The following is a 25,383-nucleotide window of genomic DNA, read 5'->3' as shown; positions in this document are numbered from 1 at the left end:
ATGTTGGGCAAGAAAACCTGCTAATTGTGGCCCTTGAACATGTTTAAAACAAAACTGCCAAGAGTTCACATAGGAGGTTTTGCTCTAAACATGTTCAGGGGCCAATGACACAGGAGGTTTTTCCTATCCAATGACAACTTTTTGATTTTCAAGATTATATACATAATACATGTATTGAACTGCATTAGGCTATTCCTGTTTAAATCCATACACCCCCTATGGAAGACATGACCTTAATATCCCACACAGGGGGTGTAGATTTCAAATGGAGTCACCCATTCAGGTAACCCCATTTGAAATTTACACTCCCTGTAAGGAACATTACGGCCATGTCTTCCATAGAAAAGTATAGATATCAACTGAATAGCCCATTTATCTACAGTATCAAAACATAATAATCCACATTCCCATAACTCATTTCATTTTGAAGAATAGTAAGAAAATTCATAAAAAAGCATGTGACCAGAGAAGATTTCTTACCTTTCCCAGAATTCTTTGCAACATGACAACATATTGCATCACCTCATTACATCAAATGACACTTCTATTACTTTGTACAGGTTCCCTTTGTTTTCATGTTGAAAATAGACTGGCTAAACATGGGTCGATACTAGTCAAGAAATTAACATATTTTGCAAGATCTAGATGTGCTCTGTTCATTGAGGTATGTTTTGTCACTGTCAACCCATGTTGCACTAGACAGCAAATCAGTACAGACAATTGAAATGGAAGAAATGCATTGTGGGCAGTGTAAGATGTTCTCTGTTTGAAGACACCTGTATAGTCAGTGGTATGTGAATGGGGACATATAATATGCTGTAATTCTGTCCCATTCACAAAGGTATCTTCAAACAAAGAACAGCACCTCAACAATTGGAAAATCTCGAAACTCCCAACTTGCAACTTATGCTCACTTCATGGGAGGTCACATACGATTCATGTGACATGCCAAAATGATTTTTCTCCAACCATCATAAATGCTTAATAAGCAGGGTTTCCATAAAACACAGTCATGCAAAAATTGTTACAACTCAAAATAGGCCATTCCAGTTGACATCCATACAACCCTATGGAAAACATCATCTCTAACACACACAGGGGTTTATTTTTCAAATGAGGTTACCTGAATAGGCGACTTCATTTGAAATCTACACCCCTTGTGTGGGAGATTAAGGTCATGTCTTCCATAGGGGATGTATTGATTTCAACTGGAATAGGCCTATCTTTGAAGAGATCTCATATGTAGACCAGCATTTCTTCCTTTTTTTACAAAACATATGAAACACTATATTGCTGCCACTTCTAAAATGTAATAGATACCCAATATACCCAAGTCTTTCCCCCTAGATACTATTAGTTATTATAGGCAAAATATCTAATTCACGATCATGAAAGCCAACTTGGGTATGCACAGGTATTTGCATCGAGCGCACTATGCAAAGCCTGGCGCTTATGGCACAAACACCGCTTTTGAGAAGTGACCAATCACCTGGTCGTTGCTAGGTAAGGTCAAGGTTCGGTCATGTAGATCACGCAATCGTGTTATTCTATGAAAAGTAGATTTTGTAAACTGACGTAGATGGTATATCCTCTCATGATCAAGAATTAATTATTTTGCTTATAGGTGAAGTGGAGGTATGGTACGGGAAATTATTGTGTGCGATGTTAACCCAGTACGACACTGAGCACACGATAATTTCCCTTACCATATTGATATTCAACCTAATAACGAATTTATCATACTACCAAGTCATTCTAAATATTGAAATAATTATGTTTTTAATTGTTGCAAAATAGGAAAAATAAAAAATTAGATGAATGTTCCGTGTATTACGTGCATTTTACATGCCCGGTTTACACAAATTGCCTTTATACTCGTACCTTGCTGTGCGCATTACGCTCTCATCGACTAGGTATAAAGCGTAAATACGCACTGACTGACTAGATAAGAAAATATAATCGGTTAGCTGTGTTCTTTGATGTTTCCCTTAGTGGTATGATAAAACTTCATACTAGAGCATATGTGACACGATCAAGGGAAATGAGTCGGATGTCGCTAATATTGATTTTGAGATATTGGCAGAGAAAGTGTTCAAATTCTTTTGTTTTATATTGTTTTCAGCGATTGATAAATTGACGTAACTTCACAAAGAAAAGTTGTATCAACATGGGGTTTTCAGTTTCTGAAAGCTCTAAATGTCCTCTTTAGAAACCGGTGTAAAACTCATTTTCGACCAGGGCCCGACATGTGACCCATTCCCCTTGATCATGTCACATATTTTCCTTAAATACAAAAGTCCCTACCCCATAAATGTAACATAGTATGAAGGTCCCCAAATGTTTGGAAAACACACATAACAAAAACATTTGAGTACATCTTGTTTTTAATATATATCCAAAGCATTTTTACTAACATTAATATATTAACCTTAGGTTCCTTCATTACATCACTTTCTGTAATACTTCATCAAAATACAGCCACAAGTTCTGAGCTCCCCCTTAAGATTTTTTAGATAAATCCAACAGTCTTTTTACCAAATTAACAGTTGTTTTACATCTGGTCCAATTGACAAAACCACACATTGTTGCGTTCGGTCAAAATAATGTAAGAAAAGATTAAGTTTTGAAAGTTGCACTTTGGTCCGTTCAACAACAATGACCTTTTCACATGTTGTTACCAAATGACATTCTGCATGCTTTGTGAGAGTTAATTGGACCAAAGTAGAGCAAAATAGGCTACCAACAACTTTAATAATTTTTATACTTTTGTAACAAGCTGTTCCAGTTATTCAAAAAAGTTTTACGAGGGATCTTAGAACTAATGGACCCTTTAAGTCGCAGCTGGGCATCGACTTGAGTGGGATGAACTGTCAACTCTTAGTTGTGTATATGTGACGTGTCATGTCAAAAGGAGACACTTTTGGGCAGGATTGTAAATGGAGAAACAGCCAAAAATCTACCTGGGGTGATTTTCTTCACAATTTGGGTTTGTTGCAAATTTGTGATGTTATTGATGTTTGGAATATTGTCTGATAGTTTCAGACCGGAATATAACTGGCATCTTGTATTTTTTGAGACATTTTTCAAGGTAATTCCTACTCTCAACATTGTCAATAATATTTGCAAAGGCCGGTATCGCAATTTCCAATTTTATAATACCATAACTTACAAACTCATATCTTCGCTTAGGAATGTCCGATTTCATTGGGGAAAACGGTGTTGTGGAGCAAAATATCTCTTTAATTAAGATATGTAAAAACCTCAAAATTGATAACCTGCCCAAAAGTGTCTCCTTTTGACATGACACGGCACATATGTATATATAAATCATGTCACAATCATTATCATAAGGCCAAGTAAGGTTTTTTAGTAAAATAAGCTATGCCAAACACATGATTTTTATTTCTTTTCCTTAGTTTGCAACTAAATTGAACCCCCCAAAACCCTGTATAAAATACCAATTTTTGCCATTCTTCATATGCTGCAAAAATGGAACCCATGAATTTGACTTATTTTTGTAGCCTGAATTTTATGACATGTAACATGAAGCAAAAGGGGCACTCATGATACCCCTTTCTTGTATCATCAATATCATCGGGCATGCTGTTTGTCTGTCAACACGGCGCCCTCAATAATTTCATTACTGACCATAAACTCATTGACCTTTGACCCCATAAAATGGAGGATTTGCGAACTGTCCAACAAATTACTATGCTTCACTAGTAAACATGGAGAACACAAATTGGGCCATTCCAGTTCAAATCCATACACACCCTATGGAAGACATGTTCCACAGAGGGAGTGTAGATTTCAAATGAAGCCACCCATTCAGGTAATCCCATTCACACTTCCATAGGGGATGTAATAGATTTCAACTGGAATAATTCATTTTGTCACTTGAAACTTGCAAGTACCACAACTGGCAATGCTACGGGACATCCATTTTAGCACTAAAAGGCTAGTTTTTTTTGTCCTGGTAAAGTCATTCTGGGGGCCGTTCAGAGAGATACGAGTCACAACTACTAGGTCCTCTATATGGCTCAATATTTTGTGTAAACTGCATTTGCTGTAGACCCACAGTGACAGAATGTCGAGCGTTAGAAAAAAAGCTCCACATAAGAGAGGAAAAATCTGAACGGAGAACAGAAAACACAGCGTTTGTGCACACACAAAATGTCAGACTACACACTGACCCTATCACCCAAATGGGCTATTCCAGTTGAAATCTACATACCCCCTATGACAGACATGACCTTAATCTTCCACACAGGGAGTATAAATTATAATTGGGGTCACCCCATTCAGATATTGGTAACCCCATTTGAAATTCACACTTCCTGTTTGTAAGATTAGTCATGTGTTCCATACAGGGCATATGGATTTCAACTAGAATAGCCCAATGACCCATCTCTGATGCCCAACTTTGACCGATGTACACACATATCACAAGTGTCCTAACGTTAAATACTGCCTAGCTTCCAATTAGCTTATCTCAACTTAGCGTTATCTTCCAGTCTTCACCCATGTTGACACCAGGCTTACGTATAACAAGTGACTGTGATTGAGGTGTGTAGGTGAAGTCTAATTTCTGGTAGTCAATCACTGGAAAAAAAATCAGAGACAAGGAAAATGTGAACTTTGACCCGCAGTTAGCTTGACCTTTGATATTTTGTTAATACTGAGCATATAGATAATGAAAATGCTCAGAATGCACAGAACTAATTCAAACACTATAGAAATTAGCATATGTCACAGGCATTAATAATAAATGATGGGTGGACAGGTGGCTAGCTAACACCATGCCCAACATTATCCGAGATTATAGCCATAGCAATACTTACATGTACCAGATAATTCCACTGCATTTGGTTTGGTTTTGAGGCCTACAATTACCACTCTTTCTAGCCACGATCTAGTTGTAAATTTAACATTGTAATCAATTGTTCTGTAAATAAAATGAAAGAAAAGAAAACATTTATCAGTTTTCTCAAAAATAGTCCCGTGATCAGATTAATTTTTTCCCTTAGGCTTAAAAAAATTGTTTGATTGGCATAACCCGACCTAGCCTAAAATTAGGCCAGACCCTAGACCATTTATTCAGGTGAACCAGGACTCACTTTTTCCCAAAACTGAGTCCAGCAGCAAAGGTGTTAAATTTCACCCTTGATTGGAGAGAGCATGGTTAGGGTACTTAGATCTTTGCTTCACTTCCTGGCAATGGCGACTGGCGACTTAATGGGTATCAAATGGAAGGGTTTGTAGACAGCCATTTGTTAATGATGACCTACTTTATATTTAAAGGCCCAAATTGGAAATGCTTGTTTTCCAGGAAAACAACAGACAGCAGGCCAGACCATGGCCAGATGGTAACATGAGTAGGTTTATTCACCTTGAAAGCATGGATAGTCTTGTAAATAGGGGCTAACTTTCCCCTGGGCCATCAAATGTGCCATGAACTAGTAGGACAACAATCTACTGGTCAGTTCATACTCTCATTTCCACATTTGTTGTTTCATTATGTGCCTTTAACTTTAGCATGTATAAGCTAAACCACACCCATATTGTTTATGAATATTACAATGGAATTTGAAACTACGATACAATGTATTTTGCACTTTCACAGTTATTGAGTGAACTCAGTTTGCTCTGAAAGAGCTCCTTTATTTGGCACTATACAATGGACTTTTCCAGTTGAAATCCATAAACCCCTGATAAAAGACATGACCTTTTGTCCTTATTCTTCCACACAAGGAGTGTGTATTTCAAATGGGGTTACTTAAATGGGTGACTCCATTTTGAAATTTACCTCCTGTGTGTGTGGGGGGGGGGGGGGGCTGGGGGAGGTTAATCCTTCCACAGGGGGTGTATGTATTTCAACTTGAATAGCCCAACAGGGCACCAATACTTACCTTGATTGTAGTACATTATTTAGGAAGTTGAAATTACGATATAGCATATTGCCTGCTTGATAGTCAAAGCTGTGGCCGTCATCTATAAATAGATTACCACGAGCTAAGCCCTGAAATACATAGAGCATGTAACGGAAATATGTCAATAACATGCCGGACAATGGTATTAGTGATAGAAAAGAACAAACAAGATTGACACTGTATAGTATACTTATAATTGATGTACATAATATTTTTATGCATATGAGCTTATACTTGTACTGAATGCAAATCTATTAAAACTATCAATTTGTAAGTATAAAAGGCCTTGTAGAATCCTCTGCCTGGCAGCCCAGGACAACCAAACTCCCTAGTTGCGCTACGCAAACCAATCAAGCACTGCACAGAATTTGATTGAGAGGGGCATCAGATGCAAAAATATCTCAAAGGCTGAGAATAAAATCATTTACTTGATTTTTGTTGTTGTGAGAGGTCTTCTTTTCCTTGATCTTTATCTTCAGATCCATTTCTTTCTTCTCTTGAAAACAATAGGCCAACATGTTTACATAGACTTTTTTCTTTTTAGCCTGACTTAAGATAGGTCCCATTAGGATCCAAGCATGCCTCCACACAAAGACGGAGCACATATTTAGATGATCAAACACGGTACCCTACCTGATTATCTAGAGCCACTGTTAGCGTGTACGGATCATCTAGTGTTAATGATGAGCTACGACGTACACGCTCTTTGCGTGGTATTATTGTTCCACCTCTTTGATACACTGGAATCTGGAAATAATTAATTTATCAATAAAATTATCAACAAACCAAGACCAATGTCGCTCATGATCACTTAATTGTACTATCTCTGGCATTTGCATGAAAAAATCATAGATATTAGACCCAAAACATGGGTTATTTCAGTTGAAATTCATGCAACCCTTATGGAAGACATGCCCTTAATCTCCCATGCAGGGAGTCTGAATTTCAAATGGGGTTACCTGGATGAGTGACTCCATTTGAAATCTACACCCCTGTGTGGGAGATTAAGTTCATGTCTCCCATAATGGGTGTATGAATATCCCAATCCTTCCTCAGAATTGCTGCGCATATTAAATGCTATGTTCAAATATTGGTTTGTCACACTTGCTCACCAAAATAGCACAGCTCCAGCATTTTTTTGTCAAAAGCTCGAAATCGAACAACAATTTGCGTCTTTAAGTTTGAGCGTTACAAAGGTTCATTTATTAATAAATCTAAATCAACCAATCAATTAATATATATATCAAGTGTATTAAAACCTGATCTTTACAAGCAATGAAACAATTTATCTGGTACCCCCACCCCACACATAGTGACATAACTTACTTGATCTAGTGCTGCAGTGGCTGTATGAGATGATGGCCCTTTCAATTTGTTATATGTGGCTAAATCATACCAAACCTGAAAAAAATCAAATGGGTAATATATAATAAAAGTTTCAAGGCATTACCCCAACCCCACCCAATCTGACACCCTGGATGCTTCCACTGGGATGAGACAGGGCCAGGTAACACAGGAAAAGTAAGGAGAGAGAGAGGGAGGTGCTTTTTGTTGTTGTTGCTAAATTGACATTGGTACAGCAGTTTTTACATAAAATTGACATTGCAGGCAGTTTGCAGCATCTTTGAGGAAAATGATGAAGCCCTTTATTATGATTATGCGAGGTTAGACTAAGACCTAAGAGTGCCACTACCACTTGAAAGTGATTCATGCGGACTAATTAACATTAATTTACAAAATTAAAAGACTTAAAGGGGGATCCAGTTGACCAGGCAAACTTTCAAGGACACCCCAATTAAGTAGGCTTAAAATATTATCAAGTCAATGTTCACCTCTATACCACCAACTTTGTACAGCTCCCAACTTAATGTGTTTTCCAGATATTTGTAGCGGCCTTTAAATGTAATATGAAAATGGAAATATAAAAATCCTAGAAACTGATCCCAGAAAGAGAGGAGGGAGTCGGACATGAAACAAATTATTTTTTATGTGGCCTTATGGTTATAACATGAGTTGTACTACTTGAAAATTTCAGAAGCAGAATGTGATTTTCAAACTTTTAGAGATAAAGTCACCAACATGTGCTTTATAATTAATGGTAGCTTTTAATTCATACCCTACTTTGAAAATGTCATATTTCACCAACATCTCAAATTGAGAAACAAAATGGGAATATTGCTTTTTGCCATTCTCAACCGTTGCCCAAGTCAAAACCAGTGAAAACTATAATATAATTAAATCCAAGAATGGTAATGATATAAGTTAACTTACATCTTCTCCTGGTAGGTATGTGGTCTGGTGTGTGGTCCCTGCAGTTGTCACAGGTTTAACTAATAATGCATCACCTGGACAAAAGAAATAGTTTGGTAAGATAGTACTTATGAGTAGTAGGCCTGATATTGTTTGCTTGTTACTTCTACTCTGACTATAGATGAATCAAATGAGCAAAATGATGGTCAGAGTTCAGTCGGTCATTACTGGGTCCCGTCTGCACCAAACTGATGTTGTTACTGCCCCATGGGGTGGATTAAATCAGCTTAAAAATCGATGTTGAATTGTATTGTTGTAAACTTTCATCATTCTTTTGTCTAGGTGTAACACGGGAGATGGAATGCAATTTAATATCCACACCAAGGCCACATCTTTTCACATAGGTGGATAGACCTAAGGGGGGGGACCCAGCTATGGCTGCCATTGAGGTGTAGGAATGTGTGAAATTAGAATCATCTATAGTATCACTGTTGCCCAATCCATAGTGATTAACAAAGCAAGGTATAAAGTAGTAACTCCATGCTAGACAAGGAAGCAGTACTCCAGCGGACATTCAACCATCTCATTGAGTGGATGCATTGACCAGCTCTTTGTTCGATATTGTCAAATCCAAATTATGAATTTTTTTTCCAATGCAGACAGGTAGCCCAATTGGGTGACTTTTGAAGTTTTTCCCCACAACTTTTGAAAATTTCCTATATCCCACAGAAGCCAATGGTTAAGAAAAAATTAGCAACTTTTCAACATTAGTTCCTGCGACTTCCGATAGTTTGCTGTCCCTTACAAAGCAATGGTTAAGAGAAAAATTGAGTGACTTTTCGATTATTTGACCCATGATTCGAGCTGAAATATTTGGGCAACCCTGCTGGCAGATTGACATAGACTTACCAATCATATATTGATCCTCCATATCAAAAGTTTTCTCATCGGATGGAAACTCTACCCACATTGGCCTATCAGAAAAAGAACACATTGTAATGATTCAGTATCAAAACCAGAAACAAAATCAATATTACCAACATCCGATTCATTTTCCTTTATCACATAACATATGCTGTTACAGGGGCGCCGGTATATTGGATTAGAACCCACAAACACACCGGAAGTGAGTAATACATTGTGATTTTGGTCCCGATTTTAAAGCTTTTTGCACTCAACGTGTAACACAAAGAATGCAAGCAACCACATACTTTGAATTCAATTAGCAGGGCACATGGAGAAATAATTTGCAGTGGCACTTTTTTTGCTCTCCATGAGTGAAACATGGCGGACTTGGTACCTTTTGGGTCAAATCTCTTGTGATATTCACACATTCGTATTTCTACATCATCGCTGGGCAGGAAAACATCCTGTGTCATTGGCCCCTGAACATGTTTAACCCTAACAGAACTAGGACTCACTAAAGCTCACTATTAAAACCACTCTGCGTGCATGCATTCCACGGAACTTGATGACGCAATCAGACCAAGTCATATATACCCAGGGAATCGTTGGCCGGGCCAACGTCACCTGTGTAGCTACATGCTGGGGTCTTCTGCGTGGCATCACGAGGGGTCCCAGGTTCGAATCCCGGGGTGCCAAGTGACTTTCTTCTTCATCTTCTCTCCTTTTTCGTTCCTTCTTTCCCTTCCGATAGCCAAAAAACCACGGGTAGGGTTAGGGTTAAAGCAAAACGTCCTATATAACAAGTTGGCAGTTTTGTTTTAAACATGTTCAGGGCCAAGAGCACATAGGAGGTTTTTCCTGCCCAACGGCAATTGTTGATAACTCACCGCATGACTGGTATTCCAGTTTTATGAGCCCTGTAGAATAGTGTATACCAATAGGGCAATAATGCATAACGTTCTCGGATCACTTTACGGATGGCCGCCATGTTGTTTGCAGGTAGTAACCATGGTTCCCTGCGTTTACTGTCCAGGTGGGCGTGTGCACGGAAGAATGGTTGGTATGCTCCAGCCTGAACACAACAAATCACATCATTTCATTATAATAAGATATTTTCATGCTGGTGTAGACACTTTAGTTTAAGAAACATCAGTGGTGTATCCATGTTTTTGGAATGGGGGCAGGGAGTTTGAATTTGTGGGGACAACAGTTCTCTATTCCCCTGTTTGCTCAAACTTTTTCCAACAGAAATAATTCTTGCCAAATTGTTGACCCCTAAATTGTTTTGGCCAAAAAAAAATTGAGGGCATCCTTCTCAGCAAATGTTACAATATTATTATAAGTATAACACCCCAAAATAGGAAATTGGCCATATTCAAACATTAAAAACAGCAGAAATAGGCATCATTTGGATCAGTGTATAGTCTGTATATCGTTCTTGAGTCAGTAATTAAAATATTGTTTCTATTGTATCTCTACTCCAAATGTAACAATGAGAAGATCAGAGATATGATGATGTTAGTGTTGCTCAGAACAATAAAATACAAGGAAGTTGAATATCTCAAAATCAATATTCCTGACATCTGACTCATTTTGCTTGGTCAAATCACATATTGTATAACCGGCTCAATGATGTAAGGAAACAGATCAAGCCTGTCACCTGTCTGTATAATGTGTAGTCACAATTTGAATTTTTATAATTATTTGAGCTGCCATTGCACTATGCAAAGATTACTTGATAAGAAAATGAACTACCGTATTCATTCCAATAAGCGCCCCACGGCCCGGCAATTCTTATATCGCCTTGATAAGAGTTCGAAGCCCTGTCATCAACAGAGGGCGGTAATCCCACGGTAAAGAATGTCCCAATGTCGTATGAACCGCACTAATGAGCTGGTCAGTAACCATAGAAAAAGCTTGTTTCCGGCAAAAATTGACAAGTAACTATCATAAATTTCTAGATACAGTTACTAGAAGGTCGTGCGATGAAATACAACCATTTGTTAATCATTTCTTAATTGAGGGAGCAATAATTATTCCTCATGAATAATAATGTCATGTTGATGACATCATAATTACTCAAATTTGGTTGATTTTGGCATTTTGAAACATTTAAAGCTCAAAAGACACATAAAATCAATCAGGAATATTTTCTTCATTTCACATGAGTCTCCATGCCGAAATTCTAGCATCAGAGTAATCTCCTTTTCAAGATACAGCTTTTATAAGTGTCATATGTCACCTCTATATAATTCGTAAATTTGTATTATGCACACAAATAGTGATGCCCATTTGTGCTGTATTTATGATAGTTTTTCATATCCGATTTTAACGATAAAACACATTCCCTACAGAGAAAACAAAAGAGCAAAACATACAACAGTTTGTAACATTCTCTATGAACTTGAACATCTATGTTTGGATTGTGATGTAATTAACGAGTGTAATGAGATTTTCTCTTTCTGAATCTGACTGGTAAAATATTATTTTTCATCACAATTTAAAGCATCAAATACATACATTTCTGGGTCAAAAGACATATAAAACATTTAGAAATATTGAAATATGGTGTATAAATAACGCTAATAAAATCATTTGAGTTGATCAAGTAATCGCCTTTTATGATTTTCAAGGCAATATGCATAAATGATGATTCTGCATGTACATAATATTTCACTTCAGTAAGCTCATCTTTTGACCAACGTTCATTATTGATCAATGTTTCTATTGTAAGCAGTAACATCAAAGAACCACAGGTGTATGAGCTTGTGCATTGAATTGGATTACATATGGGTTTTTCAGGTTATTGATCGCTGAATGGAAGCGAACATGATACATATTACGTAGTATTCCATGCCTGTCTTGGAGTTGAACCCTAGCGACCAGAACTATGAACACTTTGAAGTGTTAGCACTTTGCAGGGCCGTGGCCCAGGGCGCTTAACGAAGTCATTTTGGGTGGGCGCTTATTTTTTACCTGGTTTACCTAATTTTTTCGTAAGTGACATTTATTACAGACAAATTTACGTACGTTTAAAAGGGTCCCGAGACGTTCTAGTAGCCTTTCTGATGCAGAAAATGTATTGCAAGTTCACACAGGACTTGTAGTCCTCCAGCTATTTCACTGTATCGATGTCTATTTGTCACTTCAACATTAATGGTACCCTTTAGCAAATTGAAAATACCCTGGGTGGGCGCTTATTGGGGTGTGAGCGCTTATTGGAATGAATTGAAAATAGTCTAATGTATCGTCTATCTTTTATTGTCCTAATGTTGTGAGTTAATCCCCTACTTGTGCAACCCTGCATGGAGTTTCCTAAGTGGTCCTTGATATACCATTTTTCACCCTGATTTGGAAGTGACGTCAATGCGTTGAAACAGTTGTTTCACTCATGCATCTATGCGACGTATTTAAGCGCCGTATATCAGCGAATGCTAACGATTTGAGGTTGTGCCCAATGAAATGCACACTGACATAACTGCCACATCAGGGTGAAAAATAGTGTAGCAAGCAAACAAACCTACCTGATACCATCTGGTCAAAAGTTCAGAATCTGGATTACGGAAGAAACCACCTACATCAGCTGCAAGAAATACAAACAAATATTGGCATGTTCAGAACCTAATCTTTAGATTTTGAAACATGCATAAGTGCCGGTTCCCACAAAATTGATACATTACTCTGCTGTTGCTCTGTTTAATTCCTGGACACGACATGGTAAATTTAAAAGCAAAGAAGGGGAAGAAAGAATGTTACATAACTAATAAATGGTATTCCAGCTTAACTATAGATAACAACATAGGGATGCTGGCTTCTAGGAAGGTGTGCATAGGGGAGTAGTTGGGAAGTGGTGGAAAAAATGTTATAGACAACTTACCACCGATAAATGGTATTCCAGCTAAACTAATTGATAACAACATCGGGATGCTGGCTTTTAGATGGCTCCATTCTGCCATATTGTCACCAGTCCAAATAGCACCTGTTTAGAAATAATATAATGATATTAACAAAATATACTGTGAATAATGAAAATGACAAGGACAACATCAACTCTGCTGTGATGCTGGTACTTGTTTATTCAGAGGATAATGTTCAGATCCAGATATCTCAAGAGCATTATGTGGCGAGTCATATTGACTACTTCATTGATAGTGTTATTGATAAAAACCAGTAAGTGGCATATCATTGAAAGCATGGGTTTTGAATTTTTTACAATTGAAAATAATATGCAAATAAGCTCAAGAATAATTAATGAGGACACCAAAAATCACTACGAAATATTTTGATTGACATTTTTGGTGCATTTATTTTGCATTTTGATGTTGTTTTAAATAAAGTATGTAATGTGTTCCAACATGAAATAAAAAAAGAAAGAAAAAAGAACACTCGCTAACTCACCATATCGTTGTGATCCAGCAAAGAATGCTCTTGACAACACAAATGGTCTCTCTTTGCCATCTGATCTTTTGATCTGCCCATCAGCAGTGGCTTTATGCTGTCAATCAAACAAACATGCAAGCAAATACATAAGTTGAGATAACTCAGAGTGTTGAAATGTGGTATTGGTCGATCCATCATACATCGATGTGACACATTTTTGAAAATAAAGGTACTAGCATTATTGACTTGCACAGTGCCTAAGCTTACTGATGCTGAAATCCCTAAGTTGCTTGCATACTTGTTGCAAAGTTATGATCTTTTTATTATTTGGATTTTCTCACATTTATATTTGTTGTTGCTCCTTATTTTTGCCTATATCTCAATTTCATTATGGCCGACTTTGGTCTGGTTAGATCAGATTAGGTCACATATATTACCACACTCGTACACTTCTCTATGGCTGCTGTATACCAGGGTTCGGTTTTTGCCGGCTAAAACCTGTTTTTGCCTGGTTTAAACTGGCAAAAACTCACATATAGTCACTCAAAGAAAGCTCATAAACATTTAATGAATCATTCAACATAATTTTTTGTCTCATCAAGTCCTTAAAATGAAAAAGTTTTGAATCTGATATATGTCACATTTCAGTTAAATGCACTTGAGCAATGAAAACACATACCTTTAATTTCTTAAAGGGACCATTGAAAGAAAAACATATTTGGTATCAAAATAAAGCTAATAACATATAGAATCCATTTCTAAAATGATAAACGCAATTTTCCTTTATTTTACCCCCCAAATCAGCAAATAAAGACAAAGCGCCCAATGTCGCGTCGCTCCGCCCAATTCATATGTGCAGCGACACGTGGCAACCCCTGTGACGTCAAAGTGGTTATCCTTTCCGCTGCATGGCAACACTGCATAGTCCAGACTTGGTCCTAAACCAACGCATGAACGTGTTTACAGCAATGAACTTTTCTGTGCCTTTAGGCCTAACATGTATATTAAAAAGGATATTATAATATAAATTACAAAGCTACAATGACTTCTATCATAGGCCTATATATAAATTCTAGCTAGGCCTACAAAATTGGCCAACAACGGGGAAACATAAGTAAGTTAGGCTTAGGCCTTCATATTGACAAAGTCAAAGCTGTCAGTGCTAGCTGCTCGGCTTTTGCAAGAGACTCAGAGTATCATTTGTTTTTACTGAGGCAACTCTTTACTTATTTCCTCTGAAATATCTGGTGAGGATAGGAAAGAGAAGGCAATGATGTTTCGGGTTAATGACATGCGACTTAATTTCTTCAGGCCTATAGCCTACCTCCCGGCTTGCGGCCTATAGGTTAACCGCCGGGCCTAAAACGCATAAGCCGATCCTGACTCAAGTTTGGAAGCTGAATTGCGAGTGATTAAAGTGTGCTGGTTTGTTTCAAAAGCGGTCGCTCCGTGTTGAGACACACCGTGGAAATATTTCCATGGACAAACTTATCATGCTTATGGGGCGTGACCAGGTTCAAAACAAAAGTCAAGCTCGGGAGAGCGAGTTGGCGCTTGTTCTCGCCTTTGCACCACACTGAGGTCCCGGCTCAACTTCAAGCCCGGTGCGCGCCAAAAGACCCATGTGAACTTGGTTTATCCCGATCCCGGATCCATGCTCGCAGATTTTCTCCGGGATCTCCAGTTTCCTCCTGCTTCACAAAAATCGGTGATAATTAGTTGTTTGGTTATCAAAAACTTCCTTCACCCAATGAAATTTGGGGAGCTGAAAAGATAATTGGTGGATGTTACAATCCAAGTGCGGCTAGATTTGCGACATGTTCGGCAGCATCCAGCCTAGACGATGCGATCTGATTGTGGCAGTACCATGGCAGCGAAATTACAGCGCTTTGAACCCTCCGAGATCTGGAAGAAGGCGCTATTATATAAAAGCCGAAATTTATTTATATTTATTTTTTTTTTTTTTTTAATTCGAAGGTAAAGAACCACGAGAGGAACATATAAAGGCTACTCCAAACAACCATATGAACAATATTAACTGTCAGCCTTTAGTTTGCGCTTTTGAACTGCTTATAGGGCCTAGGCCTAATCCAATTTCAACTCCCACTGAAACTTGAATGTGCAAAGTCCGAGCGTTTTATCAAAGGTAGGCCTACAGTTACAAAGTTTATGTTGATTGGGTAAATCTTGTAAAATACAGCGCGCCTGGCTGGATATTTCGTTTTTAGAAATGACTGACATCAATTTCGCATAGCCTAGGCCTACCACGGGCCTTACCATCCATGGATTAAAATAAGTGTAGGCCTATAATAGTTCCCATTTGATGTTTGTAGCATATAGGCTTTTTTTGAAGGCCTATGTATGTTTGTAGGCGCTCCTCGTAATTTATTTCAAGAACAGCTTGCATGTTATGTTCTTCATCTGCGGTTCAGCTACTGCCCCAGTGCCAACGGCTCAAATAATATTGGCAAGTGTCCCGTATAACACATGGCATAAATTTGCAAAATAAAAGGGCCTAGGTCTACTTTGGCATGTTTGGGGTATGAAAATAAGCGCTTTTGAAAGTTAACTTATGGAAGAAAAGGCTTTTTTTAAACTAATTGTCATCTCTTGAATATTTTAAGGTATAGGTCCTATACGGAAAAAATACATATAGGCCTATAATAATAATACCCATGGGAGGTGTTCGCGCCGGCACATCCTCAGCAATTGATGGGTTGCGGCAAATCTTGGCGATATTCTCTTCGTCATAGGCCTAGTCCTATATCATAGGCCTAGGCCTACTCATAATTAGTTCTATGGTTTTATACATGCCATGTAGGGCCTACATAAAGTCATTGGAATCATATCTTGGTCATGTTGACCGGTGGTTGAATTCATGAATAAGTAAAATAGAAAGCTACATGCTTGATGATGAAAAAAATGACAATTGATCGTCCCCGCCTGCCCGCTTCCTTTCGCATGGCATTACCATTGAAGGAGTCTGAAATGTTTAATGCTATTTTCTTTATTATAAGGGAAAACTTTTTTTCAATGTTTCAGAAGTTAATAATATTGTCAATTGTTTAGATTTCCTTCTGTCTAATAAGCATTTCAATTTAGAGGCTTTGTTTTAATCATCCTCTCAGAGAACCATCAAATAGCAAGAGCCTCGATCCTATCATCCTCCTCTACAAGTTACACAACTAACAATGTCCAGGAATAATACATAGGCCTAAATCCATTTGCATTGTAAAAAAATAATAAATGATAAATAAAAAGGCCCTCCACTTCCTCTTTTTGATAACATGTGGACAATCAACTGGTTTACTTGACTTTTAAATAATTATATAAGTGGTTGTATTATCATGATTATTGCATCTGATATTTAGATCGCGATCGCTGTTGTCAAATTATCCCGGCAAAAATGTCAGCGCAACTCTAAACGCGTAACCACAATGATGTCATCCGGAAAGCGCCTAATTTTCTACTTTTGATAATGACGCCGATGTAGCGCCGGAAGGGGTAAATCGAGTACGTTGTTTTTATTGTATTTTTATTTCTAAAATGGTTAGTTCTTCAATTGTTTTAGATATTGATTCTATATTTTATGGGCTTTATTTTGATACCAAATAATATTTTCTTTCAATGGTCCCTTTAAAATGTTACTTATAATTACAAAATCTGGCCTTGTTACACTCAGGAAATGATTTTTGGAACGTAATAATTTGTTTTGAGATTAAAAAACTAAACTATAAATCACTAATTTAGTTTTTGCCATTTTTGCCGGCAAAAACTGGCATGGCAAAAATTGTTTTTGCCAAGCGGTTAAAACCGCATTTTTTCCACCTGCGGCAAAAACCTGCGAACCCTGCTGTATACTATTCATGTACATGGACATGCAAAGATTTTTTTTGTCCCAAACTTCTACAAAACTGAGAAACAGGTTGATATAGTCGTCTAAGCACTAGTCTCTCATCATTTTTTATGTTAAGGCATTAACAGCCGATATCTATTGCTAGGTATAGTCGATTTGGCTTCAAGACAGTAGTGCTGTCTGCTTGCAATACACATGTGATCAAAGGAGATGTATCTGTAGAACGTAGTCACTTAGCGTCGCATTCTGTGCTACAGATGCACTGCCTTTGATCTTGTGTGTATCACATACAAATGCTTCTGTCTCAATGAAGCCAAATACACTATAGTGCTGACGGATTGTTGCCAAGCTCTGTATATTGAGGGTCAGTTTAATTTCCAGTCTATGGCTGTTCTGTTTTTCTCCAGGTTCCCTGGTTTCCCTTTTGATAACTAATAGAATCGGAATTCGTCCTATATTCCTGACCAGTCTTATCTGGTTCCCCTTTGTTGTGTTATAGCTTCATTCAGGGTTCCTGCACCTGTAAGTTGAGGCCTTTTAAAATTCAAGGACTTTCAAGGTTCAAAAGTATGATTTTGACTTACCACAACACAAAAATCATGATGCGGCTCTCCATGCGGCACATATTAACGAAATTGACAGCTCCTTTCCACTCCCCAAATTTTATCAAAATTATACTTTGGGTAAAATTCCAATTTTCAAGGACTTTCAAGGACCTTGTGCAAATTTCTCGGACTTTCAAGGCCATGAAAAGGTGTTTTCAAATTCAAGGACTTTCAAGGACCATGGGAACCCTGTTCATTAGCTGCTTTACAGCAGTGCCTTTAGATCCATTTTGCAACAATCAGATACATGTTCTAAAATCCCAATTTGTATTTTAATAAACCCAATCCTTACCACATATAATCCAAAGATATTATGCACATCCCTGTGTTCCCATCCTCCTCCATGTATAGCATCTTTATGCATAGTAACCTCAGGTCCATTGAATACAGATGGCTCATTCATATCATTCCAGGTGAACAGGTCCATAGTGGTTCCTTCGTATTCGCTGGGTGACAGCATGTTGCCCCACCATTCACGTACCTCAGAACGGGTAAAGTCCAGATAGCTAGATGAGCCTGAATTAAGTGTCAAGTGTTGATATAGTGGAGTATATTAGATAGGGTTAGGTTTTGGGTAAGGATTTGACATTCCACTCATATCATTCCTCGTGAATAGGTGGTTGTTCCATGGTGGTTCCTTCATAATCGCTGGGCATATTGCTCCACAAATCAAGCACCTCGGTCCAGGGGAGCTTGGTGGGTACAATGTTCTCTAAAAAGCAGCATGCTTTCAAATTAAGGTCTGTGGACATAGACTAAAACCAAGGCACACAAACACAGAAGATATTCCAACCAAGGACCTTTAACTTGGACCTATCCAAACAAGGACATAAATATTACACCTGTAACAAACCTAGACCTACTTGAAGCTTTACAATCCAATTGAGACCTGGCCCATATTTTTTCATCATAAAGTAGTTATAGTCTTTGCCCTGTTGGTAAAGCTAATAACCACTGCCATGCTTATAAAGTGTGTATCTACAATGGTCACCACCTATAATACACTCCTCTCCCTACACAAACTCCCTCCCACACCCACACCCACACACCCACAATAACTTACCAGGCCAACACCAGCCTTCATATTCATTGCTATCTTTATTCTTCACAAAGTAATCATTATCTTTGCCCTGTTGGTAAAGCTTATAACCGCTATCACGCTTGGTGTGTGGATCCACAATGGTCACCATCTGAAGGGAATAGTAGATAACATAATAACTTGAATTAATACACTCCTCAAGTAGCAAATCAGATAAGATGTTAGAAAATACGCCAAGTGTCTTGAAAGTTCTTGAAGAGATGCGTCAGGTTTGTCGAATATCATATTTTGGAGTTTTTGTTTTACAAAAATACAAATTTTTGACACTGATCGGACAGAGTTGTATGCCTTGGTCATCATACTTCCTCAGCCAACTACGACATACAAAACTGTCAGGTCAGTGTCCAGAATTTGTTTTTGTTTAATGAATATTCTAAAATATGTATCAAAATTGCACTCCACATACTACATGTATGCCCTATGATTTGAACACATGTAATAGTACTAAACTCTATTTATTTAGGAAAATCTCATTTCAAAACTACATGTTGGGCACGCAGTACATGACAGAAGCAGATAGAGTGGCCTACCTTTCTTCCTTTAGCTGCAATATGGTCCAGCATTTCTATTGAGTTAGGAAACTTGTTTTTATCCCATGTCATGTACCTAAAAAGATTAAAAAGAAACCAAAGAAAATTTTGCATAAATTTTATCAGAGCAACACTAAATAAGTCCTATTTCCCCAACATTTTAACAGAACAGGGAGTATTAACTCTTTTAACCATACTATGGCCAATTAAAATGACACCCTATTAACATATGAGCTGGTCTCCACTATACTGAGAGCAGGTCACTTATATTATCCCTTGAGAAAGAAAAGTTTTGTCTTTTTGAAACGTCAGGTTTTTAACTTTGTTTATATGTCTTATGATGTTACTCCCCATTGGATGTTGTGTCATATTTTCCCTGTTTAACACCCTGACACGAAGAATTGGTAAACACTTTAAGGAAACCTGTAGTATGTGTATTTTAGATAGCAAAAACAATTATCCTTACCGTTTACCATCAGTGTGTTCAATATCCAGCCAAATCACATCATAGGGAATATCATGCTCATCAAAGTTCATATCCACACTAAAAAAATAAATAACACAACAAATATTATTTAAATCCGCTGGTAGGTTTCAATAAAACATTTCTCCTACTCAATCTTACCTGTTTTTGAATACTTTAAGAAAGTGATAAATGCAGGACACCATGAGACGCATCAAAATGCATATTTTCTTTATGTGAAACTTCTGTTAAACTAGCCTTAATGTATGATTTCCATCTAATTGTAATTTTTTTATTCTTTATTCAAAATGTTGAAATGATATTAGTAATAACTGCCGGGAAGGGTTGCTGTCCATTTTGAGTTAAAATAACAAGGTAAAATGAAAGAAACCCTATTGGTTATTTTGGCCATGTAACATGCAGTTCTATGGGAGGACATATTATCATAATTTTTTAAATTATGATAATATAATCATAATCTTTGCTCTGTTGACCTACAAAGACAACAAATTTGGCCGATTCCATTTAGGTGCAAGTTGGGACATGTGTAAACATTACAAATATGCAAAAAAAATCAGGTATGAAACAAATTAACCAATTTCATATGATAAGATCGTACATTATGGCTTTAAATGGTCACAAACTTTTTTGTTCGAAATTTCAAGTATTTATTATTCATAACATATATATCATATTGAAAAATTTAAAAACACATGACCTTAATTTCCCACACAGGGAGTGTGAATTTCAAATGGGGTTAACTGAATGAGCGACTTCATTTGAAATCTACACCCCATGGGGAGATTAAAGTTATGTCTCCAATACAGGGTATATGGATTTCAACTGGAATAGCCCAATTTAGAATACCTTAAATTTTCAAAATGTATTCATGACAAATATGTGCCCTTAAATTAAATTCATATCAAGATGAGCAATTTTTCAAATTTCGAAGGGATCCTCGTCTTTAAGACATGACCTTAATCTCCCATACATAGGGTGTAAATTTCAAATGGATTCACCCATTCAGGTAAGGCCATGTCTTCTATATAGTGAGTGCATGAATTTCAACTGGAATAGCCCAATTATTACAGATGCTACTTGTACTTACTTTTTGACATCTTGTTCATCATTATAATTCCATCTGCACTGATGATATGCGATTCCAAAGAGCTAAATGAAATAAACACAAAGATAATTAAGTCATACATCAACAAAGCTTCTGGCAATAGTTTGTTCACATTGTGTGTGAACTTCACTATCAGTGAGTCACTAACTCAGAAAATCTAACAAATCATCGAAAACCAGCTTTGTGCATGTTTGTAAAAAGTATAGGTATGCTAACATATCCCACAAGTGATAAGATTGAACACGACCTTGCTAATAAAGTGAAAAGATCACATTTTAGTCAATGATAGAGGAGTCTGTTCTAGACACTTGTAGCTTAACGCAACTGAATGGAGCTTGATATTTATCAAAACTGCCGTTTTCTTCCTGATAGGGTAAGTTCATACATAGGACTATATGTTTTGGTGATTAGTTTTAACTAAAACTTACCGGTGGCAAAGATGGGTTGCCAGTCAATGATGCATACTGGCTAAATACTTCATCAGAAGATGGGCCAAGTAGAAAGAACACATCAATAATTCCACTCTCTGAGAACCAATGGGTGTCCACTTGAGGTACCTCAGAGTCGCCCTTGACAAACTCTAGTACACGACCAAACATGGACTGTAATAGATGAAAGAAACCAATAGTGCTTAGTTACTGATGTTGTATGGATGTTGTGTAAAACAAGGTGGGTCCTCGGAAGGGGTATATTAATTTGATAATTCCCTATATTTTGGTATGGGAAAAAATAAGCACTTATGGAAGTTATGGAAGAGAAAGCCCTTGTACTCATTGAAACACATGTCAGTTATGGGAGTATAAACATCGTGTGAAAGTTAAGGTATAGAAAAAGTAAGCCCTTGTCTAAAAATATATATCCCTGGCGCTCGGACCAAAAGCCCATAGAAAATGATGAGGCCCTGTATTTTTCACACCTAGGGGCCCAAATGGCCCTTGAAAATGTTGGCTTATTCTTAGTCCAAGGGCTCTTGGAAATATTCTTCATTCCTAACACTGAGTATGGGGCAGGTGGTGCTCACTCAAAAGCTGCCATACACCATTTTTAGTGTATGTATTTTTTGTTGAATCACATAAATACTTCAATAGTTTTTGCAACCAGAGTACAATGTGGAGTCATTTTAATATTTGACCTTCTTAGAAGTTTTCATGATCTTTTCCCACTAAAAGTTAATACATACAAAATATTTTTTTTTATAACACACTTCTTACAGAGCGATCAGAGCGCACACAAAAAAAGAAACAAAAATAAAACAAAAAATATCAACATTCTGGATACAAATGACACTTAAGCATTTTTTTGAAAGAGTGAAGTGATGAAGCCTCCCTGATGTTACGTGGGAGGCTGTTCCACAATGAAGGTGCCGCAACACAAAACGATTTGTCACCGATGCATTTTTTACCAACACGAGTTCTTAGTAATGTGGTGTCTTTGGAAGATCTTGTCCTACAACCAGTTGAAGGTATTTCTCTATGAGAGCTATAGCTTCATTCTGGTGCAGAAATGTTACCAAAAGTAGTAGGAAAATGCATCGAAATGGCACACTTATTCTAGAAATGAGTGACTTCATGAACATCTCTATGTCTTATATATCCAACATGTTGAATTTGAGCATGCAAAAGATCTTAAAACACACTCAATATGAAAAAACTTGAGAGAGCAAAGTGAGAGCGACCTGACACAGGCGCTGCACTCATGAAGTATATTATAGTCAAGTAATTTCATGGATTTGAAAACTAAAATGACTTAAAATGTATCAGAAAAGTAATATGGCAGGCTTTTACCAGTGCATGTGTCAGCTTATAAACAAACAATTTTTTTCTTCAATTTTCACATTTCCCTACCTTGTCTGCTGTGTTAGAGCTGATATCAATCCAGGTTTCTGCAGCATTCAGCCAAAATAAACCAATAGTTTGAGCCGTACTGAAAGGAGACAGATAGTAATCTATTATACATGACCAACAACTGGGATATTCCCAGTTGGGATTTTGAAATGGGTGCTACATGAATGGTGACTCCATTTGACATCTAACCCCCCTGTGTGGGACATCTAACCCCCCTGTGTGGGACATCTAACCCCCCTGTGTGGGAGATTAAAGTCCTGTCTCCCATAGGCAGTGTAAGGATTTCAACTGGAATAGCCTTTTTTCCTAAACTACAAAATAAAAAACAACAACAAAAGCATGAAAGTGAGACTTGCAGTTTCAACATAAAATGGCACAGAAACACCCAGTGGAAATTTAACTACACTGATTATGAAATGCTTTCATCCAAATATGTAGCTGCATTTTTTTACACCATTGTGTTGTTAAGAACTCATTCAAAGAATTCAATTCAAATGCATATGTGCCCATCCACCACAAACTGGTCGTAAAGTCGGCATTTTCCATTTTGAGATACAATCAAAAACATTATTGGATTTCTATGTAAAGTACATTAGGAATTTGACCTTTGATGCACCATAACTTCACTTCCAAATGTCCGATGAAGCTGGTTGAGGTGTCATTTTAAAGCTAAAAGTGCATTCTTTCCCAATCTGCAAATGATCTAGATCCGACTTTACTACCACTTCGTGGTGGATGGTCACATATGAGATGCATGTTGAGGCCAAAAAAGTTATTAAGTTGTCCAAGAGTAAACCATGGAAGACAGGGTCGGTCGGTCGGAATTATTATTTATTTTTTACTTCTGAACAGGTAACTGCTAATGAAACTCGGCCAGCATTGCTCAAAATTGAGGGCGCTCATATTGGGCAAATCACATTATGGCTTTAACTGTGGTATTTAGCAAACATATTAGACATTTGAAAGTAATATTTCAAATATTTAGTTTCATGTGAACAACAGATAAAAATGCTGTTTGAGTTGAACATGATTATTAGGTGGTCAAACTCATCAGATTCAAACTTACTTGTGTGCAATCATGTAAGGTACTGAGCCGTATAATGCCATAGGGTTATCTAGCTCATACTCAAAGACATCCAGGTTGTATAGTCTGTATGGGTCTGTGTTTCTGTAATGGTGAAGAAAAAAACAAACATCAAAATTGAGAAACATGACTTGTCAAGGAAACATTCAGGGCCTAAATAAAGCCCTGGAGCAGTTAAGGGTATGTAGCAGGCATGAGAATAAACTATACTAAAAAAACTTGAACATTGTAAAAAAACCCTGAAAGGAAGCGTAAAAATGGCCAAAAAGATATAAAAACAAGTTAAAAATAAATAAAACAGCGTAAATTTGGTTAACAAAAAAAAAAGAACTATGGACAGGTCATGGAAATGAACCAGTCACATGCGTTCCGATCAAACTGCGCAATCGCAACATCCATTCGGTATATAAAACAAATATTGACTGCTTTATATTTGGGACATGGTTAAAATTATACGTCCGCGGTGATCTCCAAGCCATGCTATGTGCGCCACTGGGTCATGGTTTTGTGATCACCGCAGGCCTATAATCTTAACCATGCCCCTCATAGCAGTCAATATTTGTATACTATGAACTAAGGATCAATGACTTCCTGGTCACTTCCAGGCTTTGTGATTCTTCTACTGCATATCGTGGCAATTACTGATCGTGTGTGGACCATGGTAAGCTTAGTTGCATATATAAAAGCTTGGAAATTTCAGCATTGTATGGCCAATTTGATACAAATGACATTTTTTTTATGTATTTGATATACCAGTATCTAGAATACTATGGGGAGGACCTGTTACGTATGTATATGTACTTACACCGTGGTTTTCAAAGCCATTGTGTCTGCATGCTCTGGTATGCCATAAACATACTGATAACCAGGGAAGGAAAAGTCCATGCCAATTGATGTAGGACCTCTAAAAAAACAGAAGTTATTTCATTGTATAAATGATGACAGTTACCTTCTTTCAAGGGAATTAAAAGTTGACACCATTGTTAGTGTAAAACATTCATCAAGCAAAATAGAGCGAAAAAGCTGGCAAATGAGGACACATACTTGACATTTCACTTTTAAATAAAAAGGGAACTCTCTGCAAACTTCCGCAATTGCATGCATAATGCATTTGCGATGCATAATGCATTTGCGAGGTACATCTACATATATGTGAGATATAAAGTCCGCAGTTGCTGGGTAAAATTTCATATTTACACACGTATCAACAAGATTAGATTCCCGCATGTTTGTGTGTCGCGCATGGAGGACAAATATTCTATTCCTTTTGCACTGGCGCCTTCTTGTGATCATCAAGTAAAAAGAAAAAG

The 25,383-nt window shown here is 37.3% G+C and overlaps 1 protein-coding gene across 2 annotated transcripts in view; it reads right to left on the bottom strand.

Moving 5' to 3' along the window:
- Positions 1–330: 330 nt before the first annotated feature.
- LOC140145784 (neutral alpha-glucosidase AB-like) overlaps positions 331–25,383 on the bottom strand; it is a 45,562-nt gene continuing 20,509 nt past the window's right edge. For both annotated transcript variants that reach the window (XM_072167462.1, XM_072167463.1), the window contains 20 exons: positions 24,879–24,975; positions 24,056–24,157; positions 22,990–23,068; positions 21,574–21,747; positions 21,128–21,189; positions 20,023–20,100; positions 19,557–19,632; positions 18,991–19,117; positions 18,220–18,443; positions 13,485–13,581; positions 12,964–13,065; positions 12,611–12,669; positions 9,974–10,158; positions 9,090–9,154; positions 8,202–8,275; positions 7,257–7,331; positions 6,564–6,677; positions 5,910–6,019; positions 4,842–4,945; positions 331–4,602 (listed from right to left, as the gene is read on the bottom strand). In XM_072167462.1, the coding sequence (XP_072023563.1) occupies positions 4,493–4,602; positions 4,842–4,945; positions 5,910–6,019; positions 6,564–6,677; positions 7,257–7,331; positions 8,202–8,275; positions 9,090–9,154; positions 9,974–10,158; positions 12,611–12,669; positions 12,964–13,065; positions 13,485–13,581; positions 18,220–18,443; positions 18,991–19,117; positions 19,557–19,632; positions 20,023–20,100; positions 21,128–21,189; positions 21,574–21,747; positions 22,990–23,068; positions 24,056–24,157; positions 24,879–24,975 (2,114 nt within the window). In that variant the 3' untranslated portion in view covers positions 331–4,492. The remainder of the gene's footprint in view (positions 4,603–4,841; positions 4,946–5,909; positions 6,020–6,563; positions 6,678–7,256; positions 7,332–8,201; positions 8,276–9,089; positions 9,155–9,973; positions 10,159–12,610; positions 12,670–12,963; positions 13,066–13,484; positions 13,582–18,219; positions 18,444–18,990; positions 19,118–19,556; positions 19,633–20,022; positions 20,101–21,127; positions 21,190–21,573; positions 21,748–22,989; positions 23,069–24,055; positions 24,158–24,878; positions 24,976–25,383) is intronic.

Source organism: Amphiura filiformis, chromosome 2 (assembly GCF_039555335.1).
Source record: "Amphiura filiformis chromosome 2, Afil_fr2py, whole genome shotgun sequence".
In the NCBI taxonomy this organism is placed as follows: Eukaryota; Metazoa; Echinodermata; class Ophiuroidea; order Amphilepidida; family Amphiuridae; genus Amphiura; species Amphiura filiformis.
This window is presented reverse-complemented; position numbering and strand designations above follow the sequence as displayed.